Here is a 22788-nt window from a genome sequence, read left to right on the forward strand (position 1 = left end):
GTCCTCCCTTTATATCCAGAAGGAATTTCATGGTCAAGAATGAGTCAAACTTGACTGTGTAAGGGAATCAGCTAAAAGACGTTCCCAGTCTCTATACTGCATGCACATTACTCAGTCTTTCCTTTATTCATCCAATAAACATGTGGAGATCCATCTGTGGGCTGGGTATCATGCTAGATACTGAGGATACAAAGTTGAAAAAGATATAACCCCTTCCTTCAAGGATGGAGTCCCAAGTATCAGGGGAGCACTTCTGAATGATAAATGAGTTCATCAGCAGGCAAGGCAAGAAGAGCATTCAGAGGGGCACGTGACAGGTTAAGGCAGTCTTTTAGAGCACAGGACGATTGGAACAGGGACATTAAGTAACGTGGCTGGCTGGAATTTGGGAAGATGAGTACCCAAGATGGAACCCTAGTGAATCCCAGCATTTAAGAGGTAAAGTAGGGAACTATCAAACAGTAGAAAGGTCAGTAATGTTAAAGCACGTTAGAGAAGCCAAGAGAATAAGGTATCAAGAAGACAATGGATAGTAGCAAATGCTGCCTAAGTGTCAAGTAATATAAAGATGGAAAGGGCCCACTGAATTTGCAGGTAGGATGTGACTTACACCATGGTGGGAATATATGGAAATTAAGCCGATTTAGCATCATGTTGAAGAAATCACTATGCCCTTGGAGTCCATGGAAGAACTTACCTAGGAGAGCAGAAAGGTCAAGGAAAGTTGTGTCTCCAACTAGAGTTATTTTAAGGACCAAGACATCTGACTCCAACAGTTAGGACGTTTAATCTATTTGAAGAGAGCCTCTCTACAGTTTCCTTTCAAAGGAGCCAAGATGAAGAAGCATTAAGGCCAAAGAGGAAAATCAGACTGATTTAGCACTGAGTACAAATACTGATGATTGCCCCATTTCCTCATGTGTCAATGTCCCACTATAATGGTAGACAATAATCCATCCCGTAAAAATGTTTCTATAATTCTCTTGCTCAAAATGGATGTTATGGCAGAGAAAGTTTCCTTGTATAGAAGAATTTCGAAGGTCCTAAATTTTCCCCCAAAGGGATTTTACCATGCTGTTTAAACAAAGTTATTCATGGTGAATACTAGAAACAGGTTGATAACATAAAGTTATCCACGTAAAGAAATCTTCCAGTGTAAACTCCTTGCTGTTCTAATCTTGCAAGCTTTACAAACGCCACTGCTTAAATAAAGAATAAAAACAGAGGAATGTTCCCCCCTGCTCCATGTCTCCCCCTCAGTTCCAAATTCACAAAATTGACTTGCAGCAACATTGGTGTTCCAGAGAAAATGACATGCAGGATCTGAGTACAATCAATCAGGCAGAGAAAACCCATCAGGCTTCATTCTACCAAAAAAATGCCAGGATAGCATTTCTGGACAAGATGGGATGTCAGGGTGTTTTCTGTAGCAATTACAGATCTTTTTCAGAAACTGCTAGGTAATCACTCTGAGAAGTGAAATTTTTCATTTTAAAATGAGCAAAAGAACCAACAGGTATCATTAAAATACGTATTTACATTATTATATTCACATCGGTTATCAAAATAGTATTTATACTTGAAAGTGTGGACTTGAGTCAGACGGTACTGTGTCAGTTCAAGTGTTGTGTTTCTAGCAATCTATTGCTAAGAGTCTTCCTCCATGAAACGAGCAGCTGTTTAGACTTTTCTCCTATTGTAGCAGCGTGTGTGAAGTTCCGCTTCAGTAACCCATCTGTCCATCAATGGAAGGGCATCCCTTAAATGTTGAAGGCCAATAGTTAGTATCTTTTTTTTTTTTTTTTAATATACTGGACCACAATTCATAAAAACAAGGGATGGTTCTTCCCACTACCCAAGAACCCCCAGAATACCAAGACAAATACATGTTCCACGAGTCAATCAGAAAGGTCAGTTTAAACTGTATGTTTAAGGCACAGACATTTCACACGGGACTTTCTAGGTAATAAAGGAAGACGTAATATAATTAACTTACATCCTATTAAGTTTCTGTTCTCTTTATTTGCAAGATAAGTTGATTAAAATGATTAACTGCCAGAACTTGTGGCCCAGAAGAAGCTCTGTACTGTAGTGAAACACACGTAAACTCTTACAGTTAATAATGCACCCAAAGTTTCATTAAAAAAAAAAAAATTAGCCAACAATAAGACTTTTCATGACTGTGGCAAGTTGTTGCTTTCTGGTTTTCTATGCAACTATTCCATATAAGCTTGTTTTTGGTATCGCGATGTACTGAGGGCTAAGCAAAAGAGGAGCTAAGGTAGAAGCACACAGTGCTTGCTAGATTATCCAGTTAAAGTATGTGATACTTAAAATAGTATCCTTTTCCTAGATATGGATTTTTATTCACATTTGCAAATACATTCTTCAGTAAGTTCTAAAATCTTCACTTTAAAAAAGTGAAGGTATGTGGAATTGAGATATTTATGTTCGTTTCCTTAAAAGAACTTTAGCACACCTAAGACAATAAAAAGAACCTATTTAAACATACTGTTTTAATGAAGTGGTATCTGATGGTCCTCTGGCCAGGTATTTATTTAGGAACCACCGCTTACAACTCCAACTGGTATTCCAAAGGGAGTAATTAAAAAAAAAGAAAAAAAAAATACAACTAATACAATTTCTCTTACTCTTCACTTTTTTTATTACTCAAAAGTCAAATACGTTATTTTTAAATTATTCATCCTCAATTTTGATTTAATGTACCATCATTTTCCCAAGATATGAAATTTCAGAATCTCTTTGGAATACTAATTTCATGTTTCTAGGTTTAACAAAGCTGCTGAAATTTTAAATTCCACTCTATTTCCCTGAATTCTCAAGACAGTTGCTGATGTAAATTTTAATATAAAATATTTAGTCACAAAATAGTATTGCTTTTTGTATGCACATAGTTGTAAGATTACTTTGCTTTTGTCAATAAAAACTATTCCATCTTTCATAAAACTCTAAACAAATTAAGAACTGTGATGGAGAACAAAAATTACACATGGTAAAACAGGTACCAGCACAACGTTAGGTTATATTACATCAAAAAAGTTTTTAATGGTCCCAAATATATATACTCAACAACTAAGCATACACTCAGGAGAAAAAAAAAAATCAAAAACAAAATGAAACAAAAAAAATTATGACACAAATGACCACATCTAGAATTCCACTCAATCTTTAATCAAGTAGGGACAAATCCCCACTTAAAAAAAAAATCTGCAGTTTGAAGGGCAAAGGGAACAGATAAAAAAGAGGAAACCTCATATTCGCCCCTCCCCCAAAGAGGTTTTTCCAAACCTGCTGTAGCTTGACTAAAATGTTCAGAATGTACGATTTTAAAGGCAGGTCTCTTTATACAAAGAAACTGCTGGCATTCTTAACTAGTGAAGAATTAGGGCAGAAAAGCCTATTCTTCTGAGTCTCAAACATGGTCCGAGAAAGCATATTCTGATTGTAGCAACTGACCGGTCAATCCAGAGTTCCACTTACAAAACCCCTGCCCTGTTGGCTTTTCGTTTCCATTTCCTTCCCTGAGAAAAGGGCAATGTGTGGTCCAAGCTTAGACCTCGAAGGTGTAAGTCTTCCCCCTAAATGTATAATTATCCCCTCCTCCTGCTCCACTGAATTGGCACTTGATGAGCAGAAGTCAAGTGTGCGAGCTGAGCCGTGTCAGTCATTCACAACAGGCCACTGCTTTGTTATAGATTTGTAGTGGGGAGGGGTAGAGAACCAGTTTTCTCAACAGGTACTGATCACAGGCAGCTGCCATTATGACTCAAACTTTGCTTTCTTTGACAAAGGGAGCGTGTCTTCCTTGTCTTCGTCCTCATCATCATCCTCATCGTCATCAGGGTAATCTACCAGACCCACGAGGCCTCCCTGTTCGGAAGTAAGGATTACTTTAAGAAAACACTACATTTTCAAATACATAGGTCTTAAGTCTGGTAAAGGATACACCCCCACCCCAATATACTAACTGGTTATTTCTGGGAGGCGAGATTGTATGCAGCTGAAATTCATTACATATTTCCCAAGTTTTCCATGATAAAATTTTAAGCAGTTTATGATCCTTGCAAAACACCCAGTAGATAAATACTAATTACTGAATTTAAAATTCAAAACTTAAGTTTTAAGACTTTATGCATTAAAAAAATTTTCTTTAACAGAGTCTAAACAGCATCAAAATTAAAACCACAGAAAATAAACAGACACTAGAAATGAGGGTAGACAGACTATCGGAGGCTAGGAAAGTGATTCTGCCCTGTCCCTTCCTCATTATTTCATCCAGGCTTCTTCCTTTTAGCCCTGCTCCTTCACCAGAAACCACTGTAGCTCACTTTAGTCTTGATGTAGATCAATGAATCCCAAATGCCAGTCTGTTAACTGCTAGTCCAGGGAAACATAAGGCAGCCAAAAGAATTGTTTTCTGAGATTATGTCTTTCCTACATTTTTGGTGGTAAAATTGTGATCCTTCCTAAAGGAAATGTTAGTGATAGTAGACAGTTAATTCTTTTTTATAAACCTGGCTTGACAAAATTAAGTTAGGAGTGTCCAGATATTTAGATTATATTCTTCCTACGAAGTCTTTATCTGGGTATTAATTGGGAAAGCTGATAAAAGTAAATAATAATTTAACTTTAAAATTTCTGTAAATGTTTTGACACATACAAATGTGAACTTAAGGTGCTAAAATGCAAACAACCAAAATAAGAATATATTCAAACTTCTGAATTGGTCATAAAAACTTTCAGAAGTTTCTCAACTGCTGGTGGGAGAATTATTCCCTAGTTCACAAAATGTTAAAATCAGTTCCAAAAGACAGTAACCAAAGGGACTACTAGTCACAACAATTTTACTGTTGGGAAAGCTTAAATTAGGTAGGTCTGGGAGTCAAAAACATACCTTGGTAGTAATAGCTGCCGTCTGAGATGTATTTTTAGGGATGGATCCAGGAGAGCCTGGAGATCCTGGGGATCCAGGTGAGCCTGGAGAGCCAGGCAGATTTGTTGCAGGTGACTGGCTGGAGAGGGTAGTCTTTGTTCCACTAGAGAGGGAAAGCTTGAAACTTGGGCTCTGCCGACCAGAAAGATTCGTTTTCAGAAGCACCTCCTTTTCCTCACTTTCTTTTACTAAAAATGAGAATACTGTCAATAATTGTCACCCATACTCATCTTTTTAAAAACCTCCAAGTGAGGTGGCACTAAAAACACAATTAACTAGCTTACTCCTCTGCCAGAGAGCGACACTGAAATTCAGTTTATGAACAAAGCTTAGCAAAATACTAAGCATCCTTATCCACAGGACTTTACTACTGAGAAGGAAGGAGACCGTCAGTGTTCCTACCCTTCTGAAATATCTCACTCAAGACAAATGAGGAAAATTTAGTCTATACCTTCACAACAGAGCTATTAAATTCACACTCTAAAGCAAGTCTTTTAATATCTGTTGTGACACAGTAGATACTAATCATTCTGTCAAGAAAAAAAGGATAAACCTAGAGTGAGAAAACCTTCAATATTTCCTTGCCCATCTTTTCAACATACATTTCTTCCTCTCCATGAATTTACTTATTGGATCCATAATGTCATCATCATTCTTAGTTTTGTCAGATGGAGACACGACAGCTTCTCCATCTTCCATGTCATCTTCATCTGTGTTGAACCACATCTCCTCTTCATCTTCTAGTGTTCTGGCGTCTCTTCGATATCTATGATTCCTCAAAATGGAACGCATACTATGAGTAAAGAGAAGAAAGTAGAATTAATAGACTCATATAAAGACTTTCGTCTTCAAATATTATCCCAAATTACGGTCTTAATAGATAAATGGAATAATACAGATTTATACACACAGAGGTGGGGGAAAAAAACAGATTTTACCTAGCATATAACAAAAAACTACACTCCACCATATCTAGTGTTAAGTAGTGGAATCAAAATTCCCATTATCAAAATTGTACTGTTACAGATCAGTTATTAAACTTGCTAACACTACGAATTAACAAGTCTTAATTTATGGATTTTAAAATATACCACAAGTATGTGAACTCAGGTATTTAGAAAAAAATGTACACAACTGCGTTAAAATAATTTGTAACCTTAAAGCAAAGCAAATACAATAATATTCTGATTTTACTTTGGACACAAAAGTAGCCTTATTGCCATATCAGTGTTTTGCTTTTTTTCTTTTGCATTATCTAACTTGATATATGCCTGAGAAAAGTCTACAAATCATACTGATACCCACCTAACACCATCAAGAAAACATTTACATTGACCATTAGAGAAAACTACAACCTCCATCTGCTTATTTCCCCCTCTGCTGCCAAGCTAAATAATAAACAAGCAAAGAAGAGCTACCATCATAAACTTGTCGCTGAATGAATAGGTTCAAATATGTGGTAATCTACCTGTCAAGTTTGGGATTATCTTGCCTTTCTCTTTGTTGTTCAAATCTCAGTTTCAATCCTTTAAATGTTTGTACATAATCTACATCTTCCAATGCTTTCCAGTAATTTTCAATTACATGAGCAGTTAATGATTTTATATCTTCCTATAAAAAAGAATTATAATAAAAAATGATAGGAAAAATTAGCAAAATATGAGGCTTAATTGTAGTGAACTCATAAACCCGCCCAAAATGGTTTAATTTCATAAAATTATTATCCAATCTTAGGGACAAAAAAATGCAAATGGGCATAACAAATACTGGCTACTTCAATAGCCCCTGACTTTTGGTGTACCTCAGAATTATCCATGGCTCTTTCCAAAGTAAATGCTCATGTCCTACCCTAGATGATTCTTATTCAGTAAGTCTGGGGTGGTGCCTAGGCATATATACAGAAAAGTGCTAGAGATGGATGGCAGTGATGATTGCACAACAATGTGAATACACTTAACGCCAGTGAACTGTACACTTTAAAAAATGGTTAAAAGGGCAAATTTTGTTACGTTTATTTTACCGAAATTTTAAAAAAGCATGCCACAGATAATTCTGAGACACACCAGTGTTTGAGAACTACCAGCCTACTATATCATTAAAGAATGAAATTTGCTCTTTAGAGACATATGGAGGAATGTCAAGAAAAATTCAAAAAACCTCAAAGTTAAAAACAAACAAAAAACGCATCTGAATACTTATGTCAACTATAATTTTACTTTCTTAAAATGACTACCGTGACAGTGTTAAATCAGTTTTCAAACTATCCTGAGATAATCTGAAACTAGCTGCTGAGAGAGATTATTTTGGTTTTTGTTAGTTCAAATTGAATCTCTCATAAGCTTTGGTAACACTGGTTTTCTTTCAAAAATTCTCTCCAAATATAATAATCTCAAATAAGCCAAAATACCAACAATGCATATTTGATTTGCTCAAACAAAACCAAAATTCTAACTAAAAAGTATAGAACCTACCACTCTAATAAATTCAAACATTTCTATTATGGCAGAGTTCATCAGATTGTAGCGGGATCCATTGTTGAGAAATGCTTTGACTACTGGTTCAAACAAAAAACTTTTCATTATATAGCGGTTGTAAAACTCATCTTTTAATCCAATAATCTTTCTCTTAAAACGAAGAGCACCTGAAACACAGAGGCATTGTTGTTCAAATTACATACCATATCTTCATATTTTAGAATTACAAAAAAACCTGTTAAATAAACATAGTTCTTCATGCAGTAATAAGTTACTGCTTCCAGAAGTATGAACCTAAAGATAAGGATTACAAAAAGGTTATCAGAAAAATGTATTCTAAAAGCAGTGTATGTCACCATAGAACACAAGTCTTAGACAGCCAGAAGAATTCTGGAAATAAGTTACTGATTACCAAAATGTACTTTACATCTGAAATTAGAGCTAAGCTAGGGCTAATAAATGAATTAACCTATCATACTACTTAAGATGAGAAAATTCCAAATATATCCTTTTGTATATACCTTCAAAACAATAGAAAAAACATTGTTTTATTAGGGCAATCCACTCTATAATTTGATCTTCCTTATTTTTGGACACTCTTATCAGGGTTAATGGTGTTTACATTGATTTGTTTTTGGATGTGTTTGTAGAAATGCCATAAACCCACAGAAATCTGCATGACCCAAAATTTGCCTTCCCGGAGTTTAGGAATCAATTTAGAGGATGTGTTTAAAATGTGGTCCTCTATGCTTACTGCAGCGAGTATGCTTTTTATTTTTTTCCCCTAGTTTTCCTTTTTACAATTAATTAGGCTTTAACTTACAGATTAAAAGGTATATTTACATCTTGAGGTATGGGGAGTTACTTAAGTCACCATTCGTCAAGATCCAAATATACTCAGACAGCTAGACTTCAACAAAGCCCTCTTTACCTAAATGGAATTATCAGTAAGTTAATGCCCCAGTTATTGTAAACAGTTCAAAAAAGCATACTCACTTCATGCAGTCACATCGTCTTCGGTTGGCAAGATTAAATATTGTGTTTGTATTTTGGTTTCTTTGGAGATCATGGAAGTGGCTCGTTAAATTGCCAATTTGTTATTAATCAAGTCCTTCATGAGCAGGTAGCCAGGCAACCATGCTGACACGGTTTCTGGGTAGGAAGGCAGAGGAGTAAAGCAGCTCAATTTTTCTTTAGTTGGCAGAAAAGAGGTCCACAAGTGAATGCCCAATTAGGTACAATTGATTATAAACTGCCTTAACAATCCAACTTATTTAACAGTGTCTCTTACTAAAGAGACACTCTGGGCAGGGAGTTCAAAATCGTTTATAGAAGAGTAATTGCATTTTATTTTTTAAACTACTGAGTATTTTCAAATACATAAGCATGGTGAAATAAGACATTTTAAACAATAAGCATCATCTTTCTTTGTGATAAGTCAAAGCCTAATAAGGGTTTATTTTCCCAAAACAATGATTTGAGAGCTTGTTTTTTGTTGTTGTTGTTGTTTTGTTTTTTAATGTTACTTGACAAAGGAACTTAGGCAGTTCCACTTGTCAGAATAAAAATCAATACTTTAGAGCTCATGCTAATAGGCCAAATTTTAAGCTTTTAGTAATTAAGGCAAGTGCTGTTATTTTAAAAATTGTTACTCCAACTTTGCAGGCTTTGTGAAGACTTGTGTCCTACCATAACACACACTAATTGAACCCTATGGTCTGCAAGCAGTTCCCGGGTAAGTGAAAAGAAAACCCCCTTCCTAGAACTCGCAAAGACCAGAGTATGCAGCTGGCACCACTGCCATCTCCTCAAGAGCAGTTTTGTTCAGAAACTGCCAAGTTAGACAGAAGGTAATTCTAATGGGCTTTTTTTTTGTTTTGCTCCTCATTTGCCCTCATTTTATTTATATCAAGAATCGTGTCATTTCCATCCAAACCTCTCCCCAAAAAGAAACTTGCATGAAAAATGTCCAACCACTATTCTTGCTGTTGAATAAAGTTACTTTCAAAAATTTACCAGTGAGTTCTAATGAAGTCAGGTTGCTTGAAGGAGGTTAGAGAAAGCTTTTGCGATAGGTCAAGTTAGCACAAATGTAGGATTGTCAATGTAAAAGTGCACTCTGCTTCCACTCACATCTCTAACCTTTATTTAAACATGCCAGGAATCTCTTACGCTTAGTTTCAATCATCTCTAAAACAAATAATAAATCTTTACCTTACACAACATGACGTTTTATGTAAGTCTGAAACTTTTTGCTGCATATGTAACTAATGATAGCTGAAAAAAAGCATCTACCACAAAATTTTTCTCTACTTCATTCTTCTTATAGATTTCCATATTTTAAAAAACAGCCAGACAACATACAGGTATGAACTAAAAAGCTACAATTTAAGATCCAAGAATCTGGTAAAGGCCAAGACTGATAAAACTGTGTGTGTGTCTGTGTGTTTATACACATACATATCTAACCTATAAAGACTAAACAGGATGGTTGTTCTCACTCACAGGCTTGACTACGTCGTCTTTACATACGATACAAGTATAATAATTAAGAACCAGCAGGTATGAAAAATTCACGGTCCCCAAACTGTGTACATTTAACCAATCTTTTGTCTTTACAAGTGGACATCTAAATCTACTTATAAAATCTCCCTTAAAAAACTATACTTAATATTTTCATGTACTCTTTCCTAAGACTGAATAGATAGTAAATCTCTGCAAATTTATGCTTAGTTCTTTTAGAAATCCTTGATTAAAACTCCTACTGTATAGCCAGTCCTAAAGAGTGCATTCCTAATGACTGGCATCTTCTTTCAGAAGCTACTCATTCTCAATCCTGGGAAGAGAAACACACTGAGAATCATTTGAGAAAGAGTAAGGTTTAATTAATGATAACCTAACTTAGTCTGGAAAATATTAAAATAATAAAACATAACTAAGATTTTTGCTAGCATGCTTAATTTCCTACAATATAAACTCATTAATTTGTCATGATTCTCTTCATAGTTCTCACTGAACTGTGAGAAATTTTCTTTGCAATACTGTAAGCAAAATGAGATGAAGGACTAAAGAAAAGGCCTTTCCCTTTCCTGCCACTCTCCCACTAGACTCATGTGTTCTACCTATACCAAACCTCTAACATACCACACTTTCACATTTGTTCATCTTAATTGTGTATTCAACCAAGAATTTCACACTCTCCCATGATCAAGACACAACTTACTTTACTTCTTTTTGCAAGGTTTTCCTGATCTGCCTCATTCAGGGAGAATAAATCATTTCCACTATACATCCAAACACACCTCGATATAGTGCTTTTGATGTTGTTTTGGTATTTACAGACCATCTCCTCCTAATGAACTCTGAGCCACTTGACAACTGACTTCAGGTCAATCATCTTTTTCCTAATACTAGGTATGCATCATACTTCATCAAATGTAAGATGCCACTGATCGCAAAAAACCTTCCTTTCTACTACTAAGAAAACAAAACAAAGAAAAAAAGCTACCAATCATAATGACATGCCATTAATTTTAAGACTCACCTTGATTTGAGATGATAAATGCATATCTTAGAATCAATAAAACATGGTAGTAGGTGTTAAATAAAACTGATTAATTTTTTAATTTATTCAGTTTTCCCGTTCTGTCCCATCTGCTCAAACTCCCTTTCCTACACTCAAACAAAACCTTCTATGTTGACATGAAAGAACAAATCAAAGAAGTGTTCACTATTAACTTCCTCTCAACTTGCTTTGGGACTCTCACTTTTGCTATGATAGGTTTATAAGGAAAATGAATATGAGTTTAAGAGCCCTTTATATGCACTATTCCTTTTGGCTGAAAAGCATCTGACCACATTGTATTCTCAGTTCATACTGCAGTGTGTACACCAGACTGAAAAACTAATTCAACTATAACAAGTGTCACCCTAATAGGTTTCCTTCTAAGAAAAATTCATTAAACTTTCTATTTTGAATACCATTTTAAAGATAAAATAAATGTTGACAGAATAAATCAATGTCAGAAATATCCTTATAAACAATGTTTTCATAATTTAAGGATATTTTAAAAGTCAATTAAGCAAAACATTTTTTTTGGCTGCGCCGCACAGCTTGTGGAATCTCAGTTCCCCAAACAGGTAATGAACTCAGGCCCTCGGCAGTGAAAGTGCAGAGTCCTAACCACTGACTGAGGACGGCCAGGGAATTCCCAAGCAAAATGATTTAAAACGAAGTAAAAAAAAGACAGCAAAAATGGATGTATATGTTCAGGCTTCTAATTACTGGATGATTATGATGCCTTTATACAACAACAAAACCAAACCTACCCATAAAAACCAAAAGGCCAGAAAGAGTTAGTTACCAACAGACATTTCTTATTGAGCCTCTAGGGTACTCTAAAACTGGTGTGCCAACTTACCAAAGAAGGCTGACTGCTACATGATCAAGAATATTCTGGGTTAACCTATTTCTAATTCAGAAACATGTTTTACTTCTGTAAACTAGGGTCTTAAGAATACAGTGAAAGTCAACTTTTGAAAAACATGTATAACTAAGAACAGCCTTGTTAAAAGACTATCTGTTGCTCTACGAGAGGTGACAAACCTTTCCCATAAAGGTCTACAGAATACATATTCTAGGCTTTGTGGGCCACATATGGTCTCTGTAGCTTTTTTTTTGAACAATGCTTTAAAAACACAGAAACTATTTTTCGCTTTGCAGGTTGTGCAAAAACAGGCCATGGACTGGATTTGGCCACAGCTGCGGTCTGTCACCCCTTCTCTAAAGTATCTGAGGTAACACAATGTCATATGTCAAATATGTCTCAGTAAAGCTGGGGGAAAAATATTTGTGGAATTAATGAACAGACCATCTGCAGGCATTTGTGCTAGGCATTCTGTAACTTAGAAAAAATGTATTTTGGAAACTCAGTGCTATTAGCTATGTTTTCCTAATTACGAATGTATTCTTCATGACTCAGTGTGAGACTCTGGTCTCACAAGAATGTCCAATTTGTGATTGTCATGCTATATAAGTCAAAAATAAATACGGCAAATAAAATGATTTAATGTGCCATTTTAATAATACTTTAATACATTTTGTAGGTACACTCTAACCCCTTTACTGTATATTGAGAAAGAAGAGTCAGGAAAGTCACCTGCTCAAAATGTGGCAAAAGTACATTATCAGTGTAGTTCAGTATTAGAACCTCGGTCTCCTGCAATCAGTGATCTTTTCTTCTCAGGCAATAACACCGAAAGATAACAATAATAATATACAGACAATAAGTAATTCTACCAGAAGCAACACTTACATAATGCCAAGAAAGCATGCTTTGAGGCCATAAGAACTAACACTCTCCGGAGAATGTCCTTATTAATAATGTAGTTCTTTATGTGGTAGGTATGGTGCTCCACACAAAATGTTAACAATTCCAGTACAAGTGCCAACAACTGGGCAGTCTGAAAATCATCTAAACAAAACAAAACACAATTATATTTAATGGCTTATATTCTTTTCCTCCCCAAATTAAGAATCCGAATTCTAATCAAGTAAAATCCCTTCTATTAACCCAAATATGTTAAAGTTAAGGAAAAAGGAACTAACATTTACTGAATGCCTACCATGTGCCAAGAACTGTGCTTTCCATTTTTTCACATTTAATTTAAATAACTCTGTGAAGAATTAGTGTCACAAGACCCAGGTGTGAAATGTTATTAGTAAGGCAAACTGGGATACAAATCTATTAGATCTGTTTCATTCGAGAGGGCAAGAATGCTCTACCATGTCTTATGTCCCTCAACGGATATACAGATATCACAGGAGGTCCTCCTACCACACATCTGGCTTTGATGGAACTACTCTCTCTGCTCCTTTGATTCATGTACTTTGTGCCTCCTTTTACTACACATAATGAGTCCACGCTGAATTATAATTCCTGGCTTATCTTCCTCACCAGGCAGTAAGCCTCCAAAACTATTTTACTCACTGTTTTTATTTCTCCCATTTAACCCCTAAAGATTATATATATAGCACAGTGCCTTCCACACAATGGGTTCTCAATAAATGTTTGATGAATTGAACATGTGGGTTTGGAAAGAAGCCTCAAGCTTTACCTACTATGAATAAAGTAGACAAGAAAAATTAGTATCACATTTCCAAGACTTGATTCTAGAGTCATTAAAAAAGGTAAATTTAACATTTTTTTCCTAAGTGGTGTCATAAGTTAAATATACTATATTGATAATTCATATGACAAAATAACTTACTTATTCTCAAAGCTTCAATAAGGAATTTCCCAATGAAGACCCTAAAACTATTTTCTAAATCAAACACACACACACAAAGCTAAAGGAGTAAAATGCAGAAATAATCCTACCTTGGAATAATCCTCAATGCAAAGAAAAACTGCTTAATACTAAGCATAAGCTCTGCTCTGTATCTACACACCTGGAGTACAAATAACTTAAAATGAATCTTCTAATAGCTTCTTCCTTCTATTTGTTTCATACATGTAAATGCAAACTAAATACAAATATTGCTTTAACAAAAAATATTGTTTTAAAATTCTGAAAGCAAAAAATTATCTCTAGTATATTCTTTCACAGTTCTAGTACCTCTGATTATAGCACTTTTAAAAGAAATTTTACCTTGAAATTACCTCTTTTGAAAATATATTAGTAGACCTCTAGGTTAACCCCAACTTTTTGAGTTTCAGAATTCAAGAACCAAGAACTTAACTACCAACCTGTATTACCTTACCTTTGCTAGGTTTGTCTTCTGTTGTATTTGCCAGTAAGGGAGCAGTAAGGACATGCATACAGTGCTTGTAGAAGAAACCCAGAAATTCAGTCTTTTCTGTTTTCTAAGGAATCGAAAACACTTCCATGAACTTTAACTGCATTGGTTCCTACCAGCAATAAAAATTACACTAGTATGAAAAAGAGAAAAATGCCCGTAGCTTACATTGGCAGTAGCTAACATGTTTTCTGGGTCAACTAATGTTCGAAGGAGGCCCATAAGCTGGACTGCTCCTCCAAGTTCAGGGTCTGTATCACAAATCATATGTTCTATAATGAGGTTGATGAGCAAAATATCCTGGTGAGAAAAATACACATAGTAAGGATCACTTATTATAGGAGGGAATGGAAAAAGCATATACTATGAGACATGCTACAACTACATGCTACAGCTACATGCTACAGCATTATACCTAGCTATGGCTTTCTTAACTGCAAACAAAATGAAATGCTTGACTGACTTCTTTAATGGATACAGAGCAGTTTTCCAAAAGTATGGTATAGGCACATTACACAAATAGTACCAAAAAGAATTTATCTTTAATCAAGAATTTATCTTTAATCAAGGGGATTTTATCTTTAAATCCCGATTAAAATAAAAACAAAGTTTCAGTTTGGTGCTAACACATCTTTTACACCTCTGAATAACAAAATCTCCCTTCTGAAGAAAGCTAACGGGCTTTACAGTAAGAATGCTTAGCTAAAATTTATAACATTGTTCTTTCACTGCATTTTTATAGATTCCTTCTATTTATGGCAGATGATAACTGCACCTATTCTCCATTTATGGAAATGATATAAAGTTTCCATTTAAAATAAATTTAAGGAAAAATTAGTTGGTACCTGAATGTCTGAAATTGGGGGAAACAAGATTACGTTATTTAGAGAGCACACAGGAGAACAAATATATTATAGATATTCCAAATGACATACAAAATTGACTTAGTTTTCCTGATGCTCTATTATGACTGGTTTTCCTGGCTGAAGAGGAAAAATTGAGAGGCATTCAGTGAGAAAAATCCCTCCTCTTGCCTATATATGCAATGGTAGGATAGACAGAGAAAATGCAGACATACATGGAAATAACAATCAGACTGGGAATCAAGACGACTGCGTATGAATGAAGTACATCAATATATGTTCAACTAGTGGGTTACAGCGCCAACAAGAATAGCCTTTATTTTATATATATATATATATATATATATATATACACACACACACATACATACATACATACATGCACACACACACACACAGGTTTTCAAGATAGGACTATTTCATAAAAGCAAAATGTGACATAATATTCAACAGTTCAAACTGGCACTTCCTGCACCTACTCTGACATTACAGTTTTGTAAACAAGTGTTAAATATAGAAGGTACTAGGCATTCCACTTCATTTTGACATCACAACACATTACGATCTCTTTAAAAAGTCTATTTCCTCATTTTGTAAAAATATGATAGGCTGGAATTCTACATATACTTTTTCTAAGAGATTGTCTTTTTACCCTCTGTTTGAGGGCAGAATATCTTAGTTTATTCTTAAGTAAAAAGTTACTTCCAAGATTTTATGGGGGAACGAGAAAATAAAAAATCAGGATGATGGGTTTAATTATCTGAAAAGAAAACAGAGCACAAACATTTACGGTTTCCACATACGCCATGTACCACTGACTCTGGGAGAACCTTTCACATCACCAGGATACATTCTCTCACCGACTCTGAAATTGATGGGCAAGTGAGCGAGTGAGTGAGTGAGTGTGTTTGTGTGTGTGTGTGTGTACGCAACACAACAGCTTGTTCCCTATGGTTAGGCAGTAAAGAAAGCACCCTAAACACTTTCCAAAGGAACGTGCTTCATCATTCTTGATGATTTTGAGACTCTATCCCTAGCAAAGCCAACGTTTTCCTAGGGAAGTTATTCATAATTCCACATAAAGAAGAACAATTTATTGATTAAATGATTTAAACAACACTACACAGCACATTAACTTCTGAATTAAGAAACTTAATCTCAAATTTTTTTTTTTTTCTCAGTACGCGGGCCTCTCACTGTTGTGGCCTCTCCCGTTGCAGAGCACAGGCTCCGGACGTTCAGGGTCAGCGGCCATGGCTCACGGGCCCAGCCGCTCCGCGGCATGTGGGATCTTCCCGGACCGGGGCACGAACCTGTGTCCCCTGCATTGGCAGGCGGACTCTCAACCACTGCGCCACCAGGGAAGCCCGATCTCAAAAATTTTTAAAGAAATTTAAGTTGAGCATTAACAACTGCTGTAAGATAATTTATAAACTGAGACAGGAGCCAGTTAGGGGAAGAATAAGCCATGATATTATGGCTATACTTTTCTCAAACATCAACTATTTAAATCTTTAAGAAATGAATAATAAATACAGTTATAGCTTCCCATGTATAAATACTTACTGTTAGTGCAAATAATATTTACCTTGTTGGTTATTTTTTGCTCTGTTAACTTCTTACTTACATCATCATTCTGTTGTGCCTCCTGCATGACAAACTCTCGTACCATGGATGGATTATATTCAACCAAGTATGAGAATATATCAGTAGCAGCACTTCGCACCTGTGTATCATCCATGCCCTGCAGATAAAAAGCACTTATTTCTCCTATAATAACAAAAATATGGAACTTGAAGCTATATAAATCCAAAACCTAACAAATTATAAGAAAACATTTGAATAAAAAAAGAGAGATCAAGGAAACTCTGCTTATGTAAAATTCTTTTTCTATGGATAAAGTTATACTTTCTTTTACTCCTGTTTTTTTTCTACTTTAACATTTCAACTAATAGGCTGCCAAGTTAACAAATTATCGATATTAAAAATATGGAAAATTCCTGTATGTGCCCTTTCAGTACTCTCTGTAAGGACTAATACTAGAATTTTATAGCTTTTTATGTAATACACAACTGATACTGAATATTGGCTATAATCAAACAGTTGCACGCTACATAAGAAATATACTATTTTGTGGATTAAAAATATGATGGTAATTAAGTATAAGGAGAAACAAACTTACAAGGATGACTTCTAAAGCTGGTAATATACCCATGTTTGACAAAGTCTTGAAAAAAGCATCTCTGTTTTGAGGTTGTAGCGTTTGGGAGAACGCACAAAATTCTTTTAAAAAGTTAACCTGAAATTAGGAAAAAGGATAAGTGAATATAAAAGGTGTGTTGTTTTAGCTTCATGCCCTCCATAATATCAAATTTCTTACCAATTCCTGTCTTTTTTCCTCATCTGTTGCTTCATCTGTTAGCTGTGCAAACAAATCTGTCAGAAATTTTTCATCTTCCTATGAAATCAAAGGATAAATTAATTATGCTAATAGTAAGAGTGTAATATATTTTCAAAACGCTAATACAGAAGATATAAATCGCAATAACTGGAAAAGGGGAAGATGGTATTGGCAATGCTGTTTTTTAAAAGAGAAGGAAAAAACTATGAAAGGATAAATTGGGGATTTATACAAAGATTATCCTTTATATTTCGGCAAGGCTCTATTTCTTAAGTCTAGTTAAGGGCCACATTATAAACACTTTAGGCTTTGCGGACTCCACCACAGCTACTCAATTCTGCTGTTATAGTAGGAAGCAGCCACAGGCAATGTCAATGAACAAGTATGGCTCTGTTCAGATAAAACTTTATTTACAAAAACAAACATGGTCTGTAGACCCATGATTTTCATAGGGTTTCATAATCTTAACTTTAGAAGTTAACGTTCTACAACCACTCAAATAAAGATAAAACTTCCTTCATGTTTTAAAACCAGAAATGATTCAATTATGTAAAAAGCTAAATTCAGAACTTTTAAAGAAACATCTATTATTTGAAGCTATCCACCTACAGACATATAACAATAATTATTAAATTATTCTATGTTAAATTAAAATGTATTAAATTATTTTAGAAATGATTCAAAAGATCCCTCATAGGATACTCATCTGGGCATGTAAAAGTTAGAGTATAGAACTTGGAAATAACCTCATATGTTATCTTATCTTACCTCCTTATTTTATAATTGAGACAGATTAAGAAATTTACCCAATGCCCAATCACAGTTAGCAGGTAGGTGGTAGAGCCTTCCTGACTGCCTGTTCAATTTTTTGTCACTATTTTTAGTTAAGATTTTGTTTTAATTCCATACTACCTCAGCTAGTAGAAATCAATTCAACACTACATGCCCTACAGACATGCCTAAGTCTAAATGTATATATGTATGCGTGTGTGTGTGTATATATATATATACATGTATATGTATGTGTATGTATGTATGTATGTGTGTATCTCCCACTAGTTTATAAACCCCTTATTCACTGCTGCAGGTGCTCAAGAAACATTTTCTGTGACCCTAAATTAGTTTGGCTATTCCCACCTTCACTTTTTCTGCAGTGTACAAATAGGCCACACCTCAAATGGCATCCAATATCAAGATCCATCTCAGACATAATATATCCACCAAATGGAAATCAAATGATTAAAGAAGATTCTATGAACTGCTGTGAAGTACAGAGAATTAAGAAGGTTCAACAGTATTACAAAGAATCAGTCAACAGTAAGGGTTATGACTGTGTACAAGGTAAGAACCTGCTTTAATTACTCCTTGTCAAAAAATGTGTAAAACTCACCTTCCTTCATAGCAGCACTTTCAATATAAATGCTCAGCATCAAGAGAAACAGAAAGACCTACAGCATTGGCAGCCTGCATTTTACAGAGCGTATTGTAGGGAAACAAAGACTTAACAACTTGAAATTATTCATACTTAATGAGTAAAACTGGCATTTTACAGGTCTGAAGACCAAGAAAACAAAGAAGTGACAAATCCCTATGTAACAAAATGAGAACCATGTGGAGCTGAAGAAAGGGACCAGCAGTGCTTAGGACTATCCAAGGAGACCAGGAATCAGAACTAGACCAGAACAGAGGATCTATTAGGTTGCTAGCAAAAACTAGTTCCTTAGCAAAGAACAAATGAAAATTGGTACCAGAACACCCTTCTTCTTCCATTATCAATCACAATACACTGTGTCAAGGAATACTGTTGTACTTACCAGGCTGTATTGCCTATGTTATTTGTCTGTCTTAAATGAATGGAAAACATGTCAAATTAATCAACGTGAACTGGACTTATCACTAGCTTCAGGAAAGCAGTTTTGGTAAAATTGACTTTTCTATCTAAATTCATATATATATATATATTAAGGTGATAAAACCAGGGTCACTGAAAATACAGCAATTTTCTAAAAAGGAATAGACAAAAATTAAATTTACTGTTTTACTCATAACGTGCTACCAAGCAGCTCTTACTGACATTTATTTGCCTCTTTTTTTTTAATTCAAATCCAGGTTTTAAATAATTATTTTATTTGTAGATCTGAGGTAAGGTCTTACAATAGCTTTCAAATCATATCACACAGCTGTTATTGTTACAACATCTTGAGCATAAAGAAACAAAACACACAGGAAGTGTGCAACTCACAAATCTTTGCACTATGCAAACTTATATTTCAACTGGACTAGACTAATTCATGCACCATGGGATAAATTACTGAGAGATTCTCTAACTTTGGGGGTGTTACAAATGCAGATTACCGGCCAGCTCAGACATTTGGATTGTGTGCTATGTGCAGAATCCAGGATGCATCCTAGGCAGTTCTGATGCAAGCACCCTAACACACCACACCCGAGAGACTGGGCATACTATAAAAAGAAAATCTGGAGTTTAATAGGCAATTATTAATAGATACTTTAAAATAATACTCAGGAGTCTTGTATCATGTTCAATGCTTTATAGGCATGCATCTGATCTAATCTTCAGATGACCTTATAGGGTAGGTACTAATATCACCAACCTTAAGATCAGGAAGCTGAAGCTTTAAGAGATTAAGAAAGTTGCCCAAGCCACATAGCTATTAAGTGACAGGCAGAGCTGAAACTCATACTCAAGCCTAACCTCCCCACACTCTCATCCATTACAAAAGCATGCCTTTTGGTAGGGAGACATGCAGCTATAACTTGCCAACATCTGCTGTACCTCTAATAAATAATTACCTGGGAGTTGTATAAATGCTAAAGAATTTGTATTCTATACTTAATGACATATTTCTTGGCTTCTCTTTTATTTTTCTTTCATCTTCCAATCTATTCTGTTCTATGCATAACTGATAGATTAATATTCCTAAAATTCCACACTCAAGTGTTTCATTAAGATCCTTTTCCTATTTCTTCAAGCTAGATTTTTTTTTTTTAATTAATCACCCCTAATCCAACACAACCTTCTGGTCCCACAGTATTATATATTATCTCTTGTAATATCACCAAAATACATACCTTTAGACAAAAATTAAAAATTCAATTTGTGTGCCTAAAAGGAACAGAAAATTATTTCTGCTGAAGGCAATCAGTATCTTTTTAAGTAGGAAAAAAAGAATGATCTAACTCACCTGTAACATACCAACAATTTCTACCTTATTGAAAAAGATAAAAGAGTGAAGTGTTGATAACATATTTTCTTCAAAGACTGAAGGGGTAGGTAGAACCATGTCTTGTATATACTGAACTCGGTATGTCTGATGAATTTTTTGTTTCAGCTCAGGATCTGATATGGGAATCACTTCTTTAAACTTGGCTGTTTTTGTTAGAAATTCCCTATGTTTTCGTGGTTGTGATAAAGCAGGATCATATTCTAAGCATCCAATGACGTCCATTATACATTCCTCAGAGAACATAACTTCAAAAAGAGCAGTTCGATTCAAGAGGAAGATGCCTTTGATAATTTCATACAAGTGGTGCAGTCCTTCAATATTTTCCAAATCCTCACACACATGAAAAAGCTCTAAGAGCTTTTTAATGTAACCCTCATTTTCCAGTGCTAGTGCAAGTTTTTCACGACGCAGGGGGGAAGGTAAAGATGATGCCACAAGTTCTGCAATTTCCTCAAGGCGACTTAATTCACAAGATGGCAATTCTAAACCTGGCGATGACATATCATCAAAACGCTCCTCTTCAGACTCATCTACAAGGTCCTGAGTGATGTCCACTGATGGGTCCTTTCCTTGAACCTAGTAAACAAGATTTATGATAGCTGACAAAGTATAATCAAAGCAAATCTAAATGGTATTCTTAGATACAAGAGATGTTATAAGAAAACTATTAATGGTAATTTTCAAGTTTAAGACTAGACAAACTTTAAGTCTTCAAACTTGACACCGGTGCTTTGTGACCACCTAGAGGGGTGGGATAGGTAGGGTGGGAGCGAGATGCAAGAGGGAGGGGATATGGGGATATATGTATAGCTGATTCACTTTGTGATACAGCAGAAACTAACACACCGTTGTAAAGCAATTTATATTCCAATAAAGATGTTAAAAAAAAACAAAGCTCGACACAATTGCCTACTTTTCTAAACACATTTCTACAAATAACATACACTTTCGATTTTAAGGAAGGAAGTTCAAAGTTCAGAAATGGAGTAAGCTTTCTTGTAAGTACAAGGTTTACCAGCAACGGAAACATTCTAAAGATGCACTAAACTAATTGTGACTGTGACTTACAGTGCCCTGCAGACGCATAACATATAGAGTGGTAAAACATCCACTCACATTTTATATCCATGGCCCTCTTTTCCAACAGACCAGGGCAAATCTCAGAAACACCCCTAGCACTATGCTCTGGTAGAGCCACAGAACTCTTCAAAGTTTAAGTAAAATTCAAACAAATGCTGTGACCATAGAAAATATATATAATTGTAAGCAATAAGAAAAATATTAGTTAATTTAGAAACCAAGGGCCAAGAGCATTTACAAATTGGCTTTGGACCAAAGTAGGTCACTGATTTGGTATGAAAATGTTGGTTGGTAGCCCAAAATGATGATTAAGAAAAACTGAGTGGGAAACAAGTGCACCCACACAAAAATAAAACCACATAAAAAGTAACTGCAACCTATGTGTAGCAGAGCTATCCCCTAGGAATACCTGCTTAAAGTTAAGTAACCAAACCATGGAAGTTCTCCTTTCTACACACCCAAACCTATACCTCTCATGATCCCCTAGAAGCTCTAAAGTTTGTCATAAACCCCAACTGTATGTCAGTGTAGGGGCTCTAATTATAAAAAGATAACTTATACGTCTTCACAATTAAATACATTTTAAGGTAAAAGAAAATTTTTACAAAAGGTCAAAGACGTATTTTGGAATGAAATGAGTTTTGCTATCCTGGCCCTGTAATTTGAGACACTGCCACTAAACCAGCCCAAAAGGCCAAGATGAATGGCAAAGGGATGGAAAACTTAGGCCTTATATGAAATGACCAACAAACTTAAATTGCTTAGCATGGTTAAGAGATGTTGATGGATACTAGAAGGGAAGAAGTCCTGGACTAAGTCTAGAAAAATGCTGCAAGGCAATACCGTCTTGACCTTAACCCAGTGGACAGCACCACTAAAAGGAGGCTAGGCACATTCACAGCTTTTACCTGGCATGGTCTCAAGTTGGCCCTGGATTTTTAAAAATTACGTAAGATCTCATCAGAGCTT

General features: G+C 35.3%; 1 protein-coding gene across 3 annotated transcripts in view; it reads right to left on the reverse strand.

Annotated features, from left to right (window-relative positions):
- Window positions 1-1470: 1470 nt before the first annotated feature.
- The window catches only part of PPP4R3A (protein phosphatase 4 regulatory subunit 3A), a 39399-nt gene continuing 18081 nt past the window's right edge, over window positions 1471-22788 (reverse strand). The window contains exons 4-16 of one of the 3 annotated variants that reach the window (XM_089908121.1): window positions 20698-21315; window positions 17471-17548; window positions 17273-17389; window positions 16679-16834; window positions 14396-14527; window positions 14192-14294; window positions 12744-12902; window positions 7426-7595; window positions 6423-6565; window positions 5557-5747; window positions 4916-5142; window positions 4350-4487; window positions 3777-3891 (exon numbers count right to left, since the gene is read on the reverse strand). In XM_089908121.1, the coding sequence (XP_089764247.1) occupies window positions 4392-4487; window positions 4916-5142; window positions 5557-5747; window positions 6423-6565; window positions 7426-7595; window positions 12744-12902; window positions 14192-14294; window positions 14396-14527; window positions 16679-16834; window positions 17273-17389; window positions 17471-17548; window positions 20698-21315 (2190 nt within the window). In that variant the 3' untranslated portion in view covers window positions 3777-3891; window positions 4350-4391. Of the gene's footprint in view, window positions 3892-4349; window positions 4488-4915; window positions 5143-5556; window positions 5748-6422; window positions 6566-7425; window positions 7596-12743; window positions 12903-14191; window positions 14295-14395; window positions 14528-16678; window positions 16835-17272; window positions 17390-17470; window positions 17549-20697; window positions 21316-22788 lie in introns of all 3 variants that reach the window. The other 2 variants (XM_022576272.3, XM_030761934.2) reach the window with 2 other exon arrangements.

This window comes from Delphinapterus leucas, chromosome 2 (genome assembly GCF_059928025.1).
Source record: "Delphinapterus leucas isolate spDelLeu-1000000601 "Yukka" chromosome 2, BTC_Dleu_Yukka2, whole genome shotgun sequence".
Taxonomy (NCBI): Eukaryota; Metazoa; Chordata; class Mammalia; order Artiodactyla; family Monodontidae; genus Delphinapterus; species Delphinapterus leucas.